At 36.3% G+C, this 15,919-nt stretch overlaps 1 protein-coding gene across 2 annotated transcripts; it reads left to right on the forward strand.

The window, feature by feature from the left end:
* The first annotated feature begins 352 nt into the window (after positions 1–352).
* On the forward strand, positions 353–6,356 carry LOC112784893 (protease Do-like 8, chloroplastic). Of its 2 annotated transcripts, XM_025828229.3 has the most exons (14): positions 353–479; positions 580–780; positions 977–1,104; positions 1,607–1,689; positions 1,797–1,895; positions 2,106–2,172; positions 2,544–2,619; positions 2,697–2,763; positions 3,362–3,579; positions 3,743–3,810; positions 4,060–4,139; positions 4,249–4,335; positions 4,415–4,522; positions 6,008–6,356. In XM_025828229.3, the coding sequence occupies exons 2-14, from the start codon at positions 593–595 to the stop codon at positions 6,134–6,136; spliced, it is 1,398 nt and encodes a 465-aa protein (XP_025684014.1). In that variant the 5' UTR covers positions 353–479; positions 580–592; the 3' UTR covers positions 6,137–6,356. The 2 variants fall into 2 exon arrangements, with proteins under 2 accessions (XP_025684014.1, XP_025684015.1); XM_025828230.2 differs by having other exon boundaries at positions 424–780.
* Positions 6,357–15,919: the final 9,563 nt, after the last annotated feature.

Genomic DNA, 15,919 nt, shown 5'->3' on the forward strand with positions numbered 1-15,919 from the left:
AAACTAAGAAATATTAGTAATTTTTAAATTATTTTTGTTTTTAAAAAATAAATAGAGGATATATTAGTGATTAACGTTTCTAATGAGTTCTATTTAAGGATTTATCGCTGGTCAATAGGTTGCTGCATGCAGAAGAAGAGATTCGAACATGTAAGTATATTTTGGTGAGAGATTATTGACATAAAAACTAATCACTCTCACAAAGTTAAATATCAAAAATAAAAAAAAATATTTTTTCTGTTTGAAGATCTCAAAATTATTACCAGGACCAGGTTAAGTATTCAATCATTTTTAATTTGTAATACGTAAATAAAATGCCTACGTGTATCTATCTCATCTCAAGAATGGGACACTGAAGAGTAGCAAATTGAAGATTGTGTGTGATGGGTGGGCCACAAAAAAATCTGGAATTGGCAAAGCAGTAAATTGAAGACTATGTCGGAAGTTAAACGATGAGGCATTTGTCATCTCAGTAGAAAGTTAGTTGACACTTCCTTCTCTTTCACTCGCACTCTCATTTCTCTTCATAATCCCTTATCTCCTTCACTTCCCTCACAAAAATCTTCTCTTTTTGTTCAGAATTTGAAACAACATGAAAATAGTTTCAGCATGCAATTCTTGGTGTGTGGGAATGGCGGTGCCAACATCACAAACAAGAACCACTGTTCTCAGTCGCCGTGAGCTTTTCTTTGATGGAATGTCCTCTGTGTGTTCTTCTCACTCCCAACAACAACACTTCCTAAACGACGCCGTTCAGTCCCAACCTATCTCCATTTCAAGGTACCTTACTGCGCAAGGTTTCAAAATTACAAATTTGCAACTGGGTGTGTTTGTGTGTGGTTTCTTGTTGTTACATTGGTTTCAAAGTTTGAATCCTTGTCATTGTTATTGGCTATTAGATTGCATTTTTGTTGTTGGTTTGTTGGTTTTCTTATATGGGTGAGATTGTAATTTTTTTTTTTTTGTGTTTATGCAGGATTGGTGAAGATGAAGCTCAGGATTTTGATGGAATGCTGAGGAAAATTCATTTGTCGCCGACGCGGCGCGTGTTGATGGCGAGTTTGACAATGTATTCATGTTTCCATTCTTCAAGGTATTTGTCAGGTTCGCACGGTTCTGCTTTTTTTGCATTCCACCTGTTTGATTGAATGTTGGAAAGGGAATTTGGAAACTTTTATAACTTTTTGAACTTGGATTTGGAATGGCTTGTTCAATGCATAGAAGCTTGTCATTTTCTTTTTATCATAGAAGTTTATTTCAATTTTTTTATTCTTAGATTGTTGCATGGAGCCATGAATAAACAATAGTATTAAAATTAATAACTGTAATATGCCATCAATAATTACCCTTCAAGTCATGAATACACATTCGAAAGGCATTGTCAATATACGAAGTTTTTAGTAGTCAAATCACATCCTCTCTTTTCGTTCTTTCCTTGCTTTCTTTCATCCCTGACTATGAGAGATACTGGAACAACTGTCTCAAATTCATCAGACATCAGCTTTGTTCTATTTTTTTCATATGCTAAATTCTTTAGTAGAAGTCTTCACTAGTATTTGATATTTACCACAAAATTTCTCATTAGACATAAATTGTAAATGTACAGCCCTAGCTTTGGGAGACCCATTGGTGACACTTGAACAAGTGACTCCTCCTGTGGTTTCTTCTGGTCCGCTCTTTCCGGTTGAGGTCAGCTTTCGGCTGTAGCTGCCCTTTGTCTATTGTGATTGTGCATGCTTTTTACCCTTTCATAGTGGTATTCCAGGTAACTTAATCCAATTTGTTGTGATTGGCAGGATCGAATTGTCCAACTATTTGAAAGCAACACGTACTCCGTTGTTAACATCTTTGATGTGACATTGCGTCCTCAACTTAATATAACTGGCGCGGTTGAGGTAATTTCATACTTTAGTACTAATATTTGTGTCAAAATTTAAGGATATCAAGGACTCTCTCATTTATTCATCTTATATTATCTTTAGCTTATACGAATTATAAGCTTTTCTATTGGCCTACATGTTTATAGGAGTTGAATCATGTACTTCATCCCTTTTTATTTAAAAAAAATCTTTATTTATTTGTTTCTTTGTTATTCATGCGTCCAGATTCCTGAAGGAAATGGTTCTGGAGTTGTGTGGGACGAGGAAGGCCACATTGTGACGAATTATCATGGTGAGAATTACTGAAGAAAGTATCATATATGTTAAGCGTTAGTAATATATATGCATTCAGCATTAGTTCTCTTCTCTAAGAGTTTAGTGAGATATGAACGAACATAAAGTTTCTTTTACATGGATCAAAGTCTTTTCTTGTTTAAGCACAACTAAATGCTCTTCTTAACTTGAACATGAATTTTCAGCACAATAGCATGGATTCATTGAAAATTTTCGGCTTTTGGGTATTGTATGATTTTTCTCTTTTCTCCTTGTTCTGCTGGTTGACTATCATGTTGACTATGCTCCAGACACATACTGCATGCACACACTGGGACACATTTCATGTTTGGAATGGATTTCTGATTCTTCTGTTATTTTATCATTCAGTAATTGGTAATGCCCTTTCAAGAAACCCAAGCTCTGGTCAGGTTGTTGCACGAGTTAATATTCTAGCATCCGAAGGGTGAGGATGGAGACTTTATTTATTTTCATGTACTTCTTTCTGCCAACTAAATAATTATGGTTTTTTACATCTTTAAGGGTACAAAAGAATTTTGAGGGTAAACTTGTTGGAGCTGATCGGTTGAAGGATCTTGCTGTCTTGAAGGCATGATTTCTTTTTCACTTTCTGTATTTATTTCCCAATCAATAGAGTTTTCCATTAAAATTATGGTTTGTTGGATGCTATATCTTATCCATCAGAATATTTTGCTTCCATGTTGGATTATGTTTTGCTACTGTTATGGTTGCTGGGATTATATCGGATCCTATATTTGTTTGTTTTTATCAATACTTTAATGTATTACTTTTTAATCGCTAACTGATAATTTAACTTTAAAATTGTCTATAATTTTTCTTTTTCCAAGTTCTTTCATGTTCCTTGTGTGTTCAGTAAAAGTTATTAGTTTATAACAGTTGCTTTTTTTGTTAATAAAGTAAATACTATTGAAGATTTTGTCTGTATATACTTCGATTTTGTTGGTGTGATGTAAGATTGACGTTCGGCTAAATTAAATAAGACAACCCTCAACCTGGGGTTATTAGTAATTAGTCCCTTGTGTTCCTCTTGAAGCAATCCAACTCCCTAAACCCTATGATTGTAATCATACTTTACTTTTGAATACTATAATATCATCATCTAAATGTCTATTATTTTCATGCATATATCACCTGTAGATTCATAAATCATAACCTTACAAATACAGGTAGAAGCCCCTGTGGATCTTTTAAGGCCTATCAAGGCGGGGCAGTCATCGTCTCTGAAAGTCGGGCAGCAATGTTTGGCAATTGGAAACCCATTTGGTTTTGATCACACCCTCACGGTTGGGGTTATTAGTGGACTTAACCGAGACATCTTCAGCCAAACTGGTGTAACAATTGGTGGTGGTATTCAGACTGATGCGGCCATAAATCCCGGGAACAGGTTACACTTGGATCCTTTCCACATCTGAATTAGGAATGCATCATTTTTTGATTCCATAGTCTGTCCCTTCCGGTTCATTTCACCCAGCAAAGTTGTATGCTTTCCATTCCCTAGTTGCTGCCACATAACACCCTGATTTTCTTGCCTTTTCTGTCTGTTGCAGCGGGGGTCCACTTCTGGATTCAAAAGGACGCTTAATTGGGATTAATACCGCAATATTTACTCAGACGGGCAAGTTGTCATTGTCTTGTTCTTTTCATTTTTCCTCCATTCTTTGTTACCATGAAAATAAGAACAAAATAGACTGACCTACATAAGGAGGATGTGTGTTTTGGTTCAGTTGACTAAAACCTTCAATTTCTTTTCACCTATCACATTGCCGGTCTATTAATTCCTTTGCATAAAAAAGTGGCTGCTTAAGTTCCAGTTTCTGCACTTCTCTAAATGCTTCTTTTATAGCCTTTTTTGTTGGTGTTGCAGGAACATCAGCTGGTGTTGGATTTGCAATCCCATCTTCAACCGTTCTTCGAATTGTTCCACAACTGATTAAATTTGGAAAAGTAAGTAGTTTGCAGAAACATAGACAAGCACACAAACAATCTTGGTAAAGATACCTTTGTTATGAAAATATTTCTTGCTTCTTGATGTTGATTATTATCTCTTTCTAAGGTTGTCAGAGCTGGTTTGAATGTTGATATAGCACCAGACTTGATTGCAAATCAACTTAATGTCCGGAATGGCGCTCTTATTCTTCAGGTAATCCATGATATGTTGTTTTTCTTATACATATTTGCTTCTGAATCATGCTTTAACGGTGTAGAACTTACATTTCCAGGTTCCTAAAAATAGTGTCGCCGAAAAAGCTGGGCTAAACCCGACAACAAGGGGCTTTGCTGGTAATATAGTCCTTGGAGACATCATTGTTGCAGTTGACAATAAGCCGGTGAGCCGTCTTTTGCAGAAACTGTTAAAATCATCCTCTTTTGAATGCCGAACTTTTCATTTTATATTTATCTATCTTGTTTTATACAAAGACAATAAATATAAAACTCGTTTGGTTGTAGAGATAGGGTCAGACAAAATTTATCTCCACAGACAGTAAATTGATAAATTCTTGTGTTTTCTGTACTTCATGCAAGTAGGAATAGAAAATATCCTTCTGCCTTTGTATTTCTGTCGCAAGGATAGAATCTAAACGCAACCTCTAAGTTAGAAAAACAGAGACAGTTAGACACAAAAACTCGTTCAGTTGTGAAGGCGGCGACAAAGTCACTATTTTTGTTGTAGAGACAAAATAGTATTGTATTTTCCATATTTCCCCAAAGTGAAAAATATCTGGCCTTGTTTTTGTATTTCTAACTCTGTAATTTTGGCTCTTAAATAGAGATACAAAGACAATTGACACAAACTCATTTGGTTGTGGAGATAGAGAGATAAACAAGTTTTCCATCCCAAAACAGAAAATTCTTGTGTTTTTGTTCTTCTTAAAAGTGAGAATAGAAATATGTGTTTGGTTTGCATTTTCATTATCTGTTTTTCATTTGTAGTGTTTTTTGTTTTCGGAATTTTGTGAAGGAAAAAGATAAAACAGTTTGTTTTATCTAAAAGAATGCAAAACAAACCAAACGCACCCTTAATCTTTTTCTTTCTATCTAAAACACAGAATGAAAATGTAGTCTACGTAGTTTGGAAATCAAAGCTTTTATCTTAAAAATTTTTCCTTGATCAACAATTTTAGTTTGTTGTTTCTATCCTTTTCTATAAGCATGTTTTTGTCTCCAATAAGTAACTTTGTTTGCCTTGAAGTCAGTAACCAATAGGGATGACAAGTTGGATCGACCCGTCCTCCCCCGCCCTGAACGGGGGTGGATATTTTCAACGGTTGACTGGGTATGGCGTGGGTTTGAGTAAGACCAAATTATTTTTGTTTGGGTATAGGCGGTATGGGTAATGGCCGTCCCGCCCCATCACCCACCCCACTCTGCCAGTATATATGTGTGTTATTCATGTGTAAGACCTGGTTATTTCTATATACTATGTGTTGTGAATAATTTAGGATTATCTTTGAACTTAGTTATGTTTCGAAGTACTTAATCATGTTTGGAACTTTATTTATTATTTTCGTTCAATTTGTTTATCTTCTTCATATTATAGATTTTTCTAAGAAGAAAAACTATAAATCAATTAGGTTTCGGGGCGGGACGGGACAGGGCAGGTATATATACCTGTGGGTTTGGGTACGGGGCAAAACTTAAGATACCCGTGGGTAATGGGGCGGGAAATGGGACAATGTGTGGGTATTCAGGACGGGTATGGGTACTTAAATACCCGTCTCGCCCTGTTCCATTGTCATCCCTAATAACCAAACACTACCTAAATTCCTTCATAGAAAAGGGACTCATGAATTTGGTATTTTTGGTGTTGGCAGGTGAAGAACAAAGGAGAGTTACTGAAAGCATTGGATGAGTACAATGTAGGAGATAAGGTAACCTTGCTCATTCAAAGGGACAGTCAAAAGTTGGAGTTGTCTCTGGAACTTGAGGAACAAAGATCTTAAAAGGTTAATTTTATATTCATGCTGCATCACCAGTTAATTAACTTTACTTTTTTTTTTTTCTTTTAATGCAGTACTAAACATTATTAAAAATAGTTAGTTGTGCATGAGTTTTTTGTAATTTGGCTAATTTTGAAAACAAAAATGCTCTATATTTTGAGTTTACATGACAAAATTTAGAAAGATGCTATATATCATGAATTACATAATACATAGATAGAAATTGGTGTGTGTGTGTGTGTGTGTGTGTGTTTTTTGGTAGTAGATGGCTTGAAAAAAGAGGGGGAAAAAAAAAAAAGGAAAGAAGCGTGAGTAATATACAAATTTACATCACGCACTTTCCACAGTATCATTGAAGTTGATAATTTAATTTGACGACTAATTTATCTTTTGAATATGAATCATTGTTTGTTCCCACAAAAGAAAACGAAAAGGAAAAAATCAATGTGAAATGTGAACGTGAAATTATGGTTTATGCAAACATGATCCTAAATTCAAGTCTCTACGTAATTGTTCTCATTTTTATTAATACTCAATTTTACAATGGTGATAATGAGGTGCGAACTTGCAACCTCATGCTAATTACCAAAATTTCTAGCCACTAAAATGTAAATAGAATTAGATTGACGATAGTTCGATTATGAAGTAAAAAGTTTTATATACTTAACCGAATTATTTTTTCAATTATGCTACATATACACTATGTAGTTTAGGCACTAATCAATCTATATGTATTTAGATTTTAGTGTTTACGAAAAAATTGATTATGCTGTTGCAAAAAAAAAAAAAAAAATTGATTATTTGATTGTGACCAATTTTATTATTTTGCTACGTTTAATTTTGTGGTTAATATTTTTGTTAGAAAAACTTGTGAAATAATAATAATAATAATAATAATAATAATAATAATAATAATACATTTTGCCTATAATAATTGTTGTGGCAAAACAATTAATTAGTGAATGAAAATTTTGCCTATAATAATTGTTGTGGCAAAACATTGGATGATAATATAAAATTAAATGGTTTCAAAATTGATTTAATTTGTATGTGTTGAATCAAAATTAAATCCAATTTAAAATTCGAAAGCAAGTCGAATTCCAAATCTAAAAGAGAAATGGAGTTAAAATTGAATATATATATCACAATTTCAATTCAAGTGTGTCCAAATGATTATAAAAAAGTTTTATACTAATAATATATGTCATTTTTTTAACAGCTAAACTAATAATACTTTTCCCCTATAATATCAATTTAGTCAAATTAGAAACTGTAAAATTGAGAAAAATATTATGCATGTTAATTTTCAAATACAATGATGTTAATTAATTTTAAAATTAATAACTTTAAATTGATTAAATTAAATGAGATAAATGTTACAATAATGCTTTTTTTTATATAGATATATTATATAATAAATCAACAACGTGAGAGGGCTTCTGAGTTAAGTATATCGCTATGCAGTTTAATATCTTGACCTATGATGTACGGACACTGACACGGGACACGACACGGAACACGCCAACACGCGAATTTTAAAATTTTACATGACACGGGGACATGCATATATATAAAATATAAAGTATTTTTTAGATAAATTGTAATGATATTTTGATATTTTATTGATATTAAAATATAAATTAAAATTTTAATTATTTTTTGTTTTAATAAATAATAATATATACTATATATAAATTTATTTTAAGAATATATGTTAAGAATAAGACTGGACACGCGGACATGTGATGGTATTTAGGTGTGTCCAGACGTGTCCGGAAAAAAATTTTTTATTTTTTATTAAGACACAGTTGGACACAGCAAACACGCGTGTCGGACGAGTGTCGGTAAGTATCGTGTCCGAAATATGTCCGACACGCGAACACTATAACTCAGCAAAGTGTCCATGCTTCATAGATCTTGACGAATTAAAAGTAAATGAACACTTATCTTTGAGCAAATGAGCCAATAATTAAAGAATTATTAAAAGAAAATAACACTGCATATAAACAAGCTCTTTGGAGCTATTAATTTCGTGTGGAAGATAAATATTCTTTTAAACCATGAATACTCTAAAAGGGGAATATTATTATACATTATCTTTATCATAACAGCGACGTTTCCTCATAACTGTAATTAATTAATTATATTTTCCTGATGGAATATGAACACAACACTTGATTTCAAAGATTCAGTCTGATAGATCATAAATGTATATTAAATTATATTATATATACACTAAAAATAAACTATTAATTAATTTAAATATATAAAGATATGTATTTGGTATATAAAATTTTTTTATTATTCTGCTCTTAAATATAAAAAAATTATTATTTTATTATTGTAGATTTAATTATTATATTATTAGTGGTTAAATTATTTAATTAAAAAATGTTAATCAATATTTATATATAAATAATAGTGTCTAATTTTTTGTATGTACGTAATATTTTTTTATAATTATTTATATTATTTTATCTAATAGCTTAAATTTATAAAATAAACAATTTTATGATATAAATGACAAAAAAATCTATATACATACAATTCACAGTTCCAAAGGTTTTTTTTTTTTTTTTTTTTGGAATAAACGTATTAATGAATATATAACAATAATTTTAATAGCTAGGTTAACTCTATCCACTCATCATAAAGGTATAAATAAGATTGGTTAAATCCTGTGATTAGTCACCAAAAAAAAAATCCTGTGATTACCTATTCATATTATTTGATATTTTTTACGTGATGATCAAACCATGCAATCAACTTCACCAGTAGGGCCTACAGTTAAAACTACGTCGCCAAAATTCTTCAGATTGATCGATGGTTAAATGTTCCAAAAAATTTTCTCATGCTTTTAATTATTAACATCTATTTTATTTAATTTGATTTATCATATGCTTGGAACTTCGTTATTATTTTGGGTACGATACCACCAATCAACTCAATATAGCATTCATCAATAATATATAATTTAGCCCCATGTTATTATTAATTTATTATTTATCAATTTCATTCTCTTTGAAGGGTGCACGGAATTAAATATATATTATATTCCTTCACGCTTATTCTTTAAACTCGTAAAATTGTAAACTAACCCATTTAGATTAATCTAGTAATCAGTTTATTCATCTATTAAATAAATATTAAAAACTTAAATTTCGTATTATATATATAATAATTCAGTAATCAACAATAAATTTTTAAATACATTCAGATGTTTGACAGATTAATTTTTAATTTGTTATATTAAAAATATCAAAAAATAAAAATAATAGCATAAAACTATTGGAAAAGCTTTCCAATAATTTAGATGTAGATTGGAAACTAGACATGTGTTTCCATTAATTTGCTTCCTCATTATGTAACTATAGCGGTAAAAATTAAACTAGAAATTGAATCGGTCATGCTATTGAGTTATTGTGTCACTGATTTAATTGGTGAATTATTAGTTGAATCAGTTAATTCAGTTTTATATGAATAAAAAATATAAAATTATTAAAAATTTAAAATTAAAATTTAAAATACATATTTTCACTAACATTTTAATAAATATTAAGTCTTAAATTATAAAAATAACTAATACAAAAATAAATATAAAATTTGTTGGTACTAAATATCTTTAGCACAATAAAAATAACAATCTATAAATTATATTCAAGGAGTAATTTCTTTATATGATACAACTTCACTCACTTTCTCCAATTTTTAACATTTTGAAACATCAAATTAACATAATGCACTGCACAAGAAGATCAATACAATTTAGAAAATTCAGATTCCAACGACCTTTCAGCAGTAATAAAATTTGTAGCATTTTCCATCACTATTTGTACAACATTCTTAAGACCAACAAATAATACAACATCCCTAAGCAATTTAAACAAAGCATTAGCAGTTTTTGAGATATGAGAAGCATCAATTGACTTTAGAAAAACAGTTCCTTTAGAACAATAAACCAAGAAATTAATTAAAGTACGCCTACAACGATAGTCCATCCATCGGCCATGATAGTACATCCAGTTTGTTTTCAAATCTCACGATAATCTTCAATCATTTTCTTTACATCTTCAACCAATTTACTCAACAAATATCCACGAACTCTTCCATAATTTGGCCCTTTATACCCTGCATCCATGTTTGCAATAACATCAATCATTGACTAGTAATAAGTTGAATCAATAAATGGCACAGAGGCATCCTTCATCCATTTCGCAATAGCAATATCACACTTCTCTACAATTTCTTTGCTTTAGAGAACACTTTTGGTAGTTGGTTGAGTTTCAGGAGTAATCCTTTGAGTTGTTTTTCTTTTCTAGAGTTAAGTGCTGAAAGCCTTGATTTTTGTTGATGTCACATCTTATTACATTTGATCTCATCAAATTCTCTTTCAACTTCATCACAAGCATTATAATTCTCTTTCTTTTTCTTGCTTCGAAGATCATCAATGTTTTGATTAAATTAGTGTCTCACTACTACTGGCACCTTTCGATATACCTCAATATCTCCTTCTTTTCCAGCCAAATAATATTTAACCCGGTTGATTCCTCCACTTCTAATAAGCTTCTCGCAATATATACATAACAGAATAATTTTTTCTTTATCCACAACTTGTTAATTCCTCCAGCCAAATTATTATTTTGGGTTCCAATTATTGCATCAGGAGTTGATCTTTGTTCTTGAAAAGTTGGTGTTTCTGATGGTGTGTATTTGATGAAGCCATCCTAATCAACCAGGAATAATCTTTACAACAATAATCTACCAGAAATAATATAATCAACCAAATATAATCAACAGATTTAGATAATCAATATTATTAATCAATTAACTCTAACTGAAATACTAAAATACTGAATAACTTAAAAAAAATAAAAAAACACATACCCGATGCACGACGGATAGAGAAGAGGGAGACCGGAGACCAAACACGGTGCGACAACGGTGACGACAGAGACGCGACAACAACGACGACAAGGACAACCAGAGACGCGACGATGGTGACAGGCGCACAGGACAGGAGGCGACGAGTCAAGATGCACAGGGGCCACTGAGACAAGTCATACTAGCCGACGACGTCGCAGCAATAGTGTGGTGGCGATGGCGCTGGCCGGTGGTCGGGTGGTGCGAGCTTCTCTGACTCTGAGCCACACTGAGACTGAGAGAGGGTTAGGTCTTTGGGAGTTTGGGGGAATGGTGTCGCCATTTTAGCCTTCTAGGGTTCCCTTTTTGTTTTTTAAGTCAAAACGACGCCGTTTCAGGGTGGGGGCAAAAAAAAATGGAGTCTGAATCGATCCGGGTTTTTCAAACTTGCCGATTCATCGATTTTGGTCAAAATCGTCTCGTTCAAACTAAGTCTCATCGATTCAATTCTTTTATCCGGTCGATGACTCATTCAGACCGACTTTGTCACCGGTTCACCAATTTTTTAGTCCAACCAAATGAGTCAGTCTTGACAACTATGCATGTAATTAATTAAATTTACATGCTTTAATTATTTTATTATTTATGATAAATAATAACTGTTCATACCCTGACCCAACGCTAAGTCCCAAGTCCAAATGAGAGGCCCAACCCAAAGGGTTGCGCCTCATCCTACACCGACCTCTCCCTATAGAAGTCGGTCCTTACCGCGACTTGCTCTAAAGAAGTCGGGAACGAAGATTAGCTGGCAGATAGGCACTCATTCAAACGAGAAACTGCCCCTAAAATCTCTCAACCTACTTCCAGGAGCCATATCTCAACTTCCCTAATATAAAGGGACGGTTATCCACCTTAAAAGGTGGAACTACTCCAACGGTGGTTATTGGCTCACCATTATAAATACACTAACACCCCTCAGGTATCTCTAAGTCCCAATACTTTCTAAACCTGCTTACGCCCTTGCTGACTTAGGCATCGGAGTGTCTTTGCAGGTACTACCCCCGCTCATTCATACTCACAAGTCGGACGGAGGCCCAGAAGCGTGATCCATTGCGAAGGCTTCCCTCCTCAGACGATCGGGCCAACCTAACGAGTACAGCCCATTAATCTCCGGTTACCCATCGTAACATTGGCGCCGTTGCCGGGGATCCGAGAGATCGACCAGTGATGGCAGACAAGTCACCAGAAGATGGTCATACCGCGTCCGATTCCGAACAGGGAGACCTGGATACCGAAAACAACGACGCGGACCCAACCCTTCACCAGGAAACCGACGACCAACATAGAGAGGGCACCTCTAGGTTAAAAAACCCAATGGTAAACTCCTCAGAGGGACGAGAATCAGGAAAGGAAGGGCCACCCCATGCAACCGAGCTAATGGGATTGGTCCATGGTCATCAAGGTCGTTTGGAACAACTAGAACAGGAATTAGAGCGACAACGAGAGGCGGAGCGAAACCTCAGGGAAGAGATAGAGCGACGAAAAGAGTTAGAGGAAAAACTCTTGAAGCTAGAATCTTCCCTTAGAAGTCGGAACTCCCGTGGCGACCGAGAGGAGTCGCCCCTGGGAGGAGAGGATCCTTTCAGTGAGGACATCATGAGGGCAAAAGTTTCAAGAAACTTCAAAAGCCCTGATATGAACCTCTATGACAGAACCACGGACCCGAAGCATCATCTAAGCAATTTTAAAAGTCAGATGTATCTGGCTGATGCTTCTGATGCAACTCGCTGCAAGGCTTTCCCAACCACTCTATCAAAAGCGGCGATGAAGTGGTTTGATAGCCTCCCTCCAAGGTCGGTTACCAGCTTCGAGGACCTCTCGAGAAAGTTCTTAATGAGGTTCTCCATCCAGAAGGATAAAGTAAAGCACGCACCGAGCCTCCTAGGAATAAAGCAGGAGGTTGGAGAGCCTTTACGGGACTATATGGAAAGGTTCAATAAAGCGTGTTTGGAGATTCAAGACCTGCCCACTGAAGCGGTCATCATGGGGCTGGTAAATGGACTTAGAGAAGGTCCCTTTTCACAGTCCATATCAAAAAGGCACCCCACCCCTGAGTGATGTACAAGAAAGAGCTGAAAAGTACATCAACATGGAGGAGAATGCCAGACTACGAGAGCCGAATTGGCGATCTGGGCATCCCCACTCGATAAAAGAGAAAGAAAGAGAGCCCAAGAAGAAAGAAGAGCTCGGTCTCGACAGATCGAGAAAATATCACTCTTATACTCCTCTAAAGGATTCTACGGTGGACGTATACCGAGAAATCTGCAATACTGAAAGACTGCCGCCTCCCAGACCCATCAAAAATAAAAAAGGAGGAAGTCGCAGCGATTACTGTGAGTACCATAAGATCTATGGTCATTCAAAAAATGATTGCTACGACCTCAAAAATGTGATAGAAAAGCTGGTCAGAGAATGTCGACTTGATAGATATCTCATGGAAAGGTCGGACAATCATGGGAAGAGAAAGTGAGAGGATGGGGACAGAAGAGACCCACCACCGCAAACCTCCGAGGGACACATATATATGATCTCGGGAGGATTTGCAGGAGGAGGACTCACCAAGTCATCTCGCAAGAGACACCTCAAGCGAGTCTACCAGGTTGGGAGCGAATCACCTGACCTCCCCACAATCTCATTTACAAGGGAGGATGGGCAAGGAGTAATCCCTGGACATGATGATCCAGTGGTGATAACCATGATCCTAGCCAATGCCCATCTCCACAGAACTCTAATAGACCAAGGGAGTTTAGCAGACATCCTTTTCAAGTCCGCATTCGACAAACTAGGGTTGGACGAAAAGGAGTTAAGAGCCTACCCCGATACCTTATACGGATTAGGCGACACGCCGATAAAACCACTAGGATTTCTACCCCTTCACACGACCTTCGAAAAGGGGGAAAAATCCAAAACTCTGAGCATAGACTTTATAGTCCTCGACGTGGGGTCAGCATATAATGCCTTAATTGGCAGAGCTACCCTAAATCGACTCGGAGCAGTGGTGTCTACCCCTCATCTTTGCATGAAATTCCCGACACTTGCGGGGATAGCAACGGTACGGGGAGACCAGAAATTGGCGAGAAAATGCTACAATGAAAGCCTAAACCTGAGAGGGAAAGGCAAGGAAGTCCACATCATAGAGCTCGGCGGCACAAGAGCCAAAGAAGAGATGTGTCCACAACCAGGAGGAAAAACTGAAGAAGTACAGGTCGGCGAAGAGGAAGAAAAAAATACCAACATAGGGGCCGACCTAGAAGAAAACCTAAAACAAAGATTGACAAAGCTCTTAAGAAATAACTCTGACCTCTTTTCCTGGAAAGCTTTCGACATGTCCGGGATAGACCCCGAGCTCATGTCCTATAGGCTCTCGGTATATCCGGGGTCACGACCTGTACAGCAGCGAAGGCGTAAGCTCGGCCCAGAACGAGCTCAAGCGGTGGAAGAGCAGGTTCAAGCTCTCCTGGAAGATGACTTCATTAGAGAAGTCAAATATCCAACATGGCTAGCAAATGCAGTGTTAGTCAAGAAGAAAAACGGCAAGTGGAGGATGTGCGTCGACTATACCGACCTGAATAAAGCATGTCCCAAAGACCCATATCTACTCCCAAGCATTGACACTCTAGTAGACTCCAGCTCGGGGTATCAATACTTGTCATTTATGGATGCTTACTCGGGATACAACCAAATCCCGATGTACAAACCAGACCAGAAAAAGACATCATTCATCACGCCCAGAGCGAATTATTGCTACGTGGTCATGCCCTTTGGATTAAAAAACGCAGGGGCCACATACCAAAGGCTGATGAACAAGGTGTTCGCTCCCCACCTCGGGAACTTAATGGAGGTCTACGTAGACGACATGCTGGTGAAAACCCGGGAAGAAGTCGACCTCTTAACAGACCTCTCGTAAGTTTTCAACACCATAAGGTCGCATGGGATGAGGCTAAATCCCGCAAAATGCACCTTCGTGGTGGAGGCTGGAAAATTTCTAGGATTTATACTAACCCAAAGAGGGATCGAAGCAAATCCCGACAAGTGCAAAGCCATCCTAGAAATGAAAAGTCTGACTTACTTAAGAGAGGTTCAACAACTGAATGGCCGACTTGCAGCCATCTCCAGGTTCTTGGCAGGATCAGCATTAAGATCCCTTCCACTGTTCTCTCTACTAAGAAAGGGATGCCAGTTCGAATGGACTCCAGAATGCGAAGAAGCATTCTAGGAGTTCAAAAGGTTCTTGAGCCAACCTCCAATCCTAACCCGACCTCTAGTTGGGAAAGAGCTCGTCCTATATTTGTCTGTAGCAGACAAAGCTGTCGCATCAGCCCTGATACAAGAGGATGAGGTCGGACAGCATCCAGTGTACTTCACCAGCAAAGTTCTACAGGGTCCCGAACTAAGGTACCACAAACTAGAGAAGTTTGCTTACTCCTTAGTAATAGCCTCACGGAGGTTACGGCCTTACTCCCAAGCCCACACAATAAGAGTCCGAACGAATCAATCTATGAAGCAAATCCTCCAAAAGACGGATGTTGCAGGGAGAATGGTTCAGTGGGTGAACCAACCAATGCCTCACCGACTTCATAGTGGAGTACGCAGGAGACCAAGAGGAAAAGCCAACTACGTGGGAACTATACGTAGATAGATCCTCAAATAAGACAGGAAGCGGTGCAGGCATAATACTAGCCAATGAAGGGGGAACACAGATAGAGGTTTCCCTCAAATTTGAATTTCCAGCTTCTAATAATCAGGCGGAATATGAAGCCCTGATTGCAGGATTAAAGCTAGCAGAAGAGGTCGGTGCAACCAAAGTGCTGATATTCAGTGACTCTCAAGTGGTGACCTCCCAAATAAATGGAGAGTATCAGGCCA

Source organism: Arachis hypogaea, chromosome 20 (assembly GCF_003086295.3).
Source record: "Arachis hypogaea cultivar Tifrunner chromosome 20, arahy.Tifrunner.gnm2.J5K5, whole genome shotgun sequence".
Classification (NCBI taxonomy): Eukaryota; Viridiplantae; Streptophyta; class Magnoliopsida; order Fabales; family Fabaceae; genus Arachis; species Arachis hypogaea.

Excerpts from the sequence above, each read along its gene's own strand:
- LOC112784893 (XM_025828229.3), top strand. The coding sequence starts at position 593 with ATGAAAATAGTTTCAGCATGCAATTCTTGGTGTGTGGGAATGGCGGTG. Across the intron at positions 781-976 it reads CAACCTATCTCCATTTCAAG|GATTGGTGAAGATGAAGCTC; the intron begins GTACCTTACTGC and ends GTGTTTATGCAG. Across the intron at positions 1,896-2,105 it reads ATATAACTGGCGCGGTTGAG|ATTCCTGAAGGAAATGGTTC; the intron begins GTAATTTCATAC and ends TCATGCGTCCAG.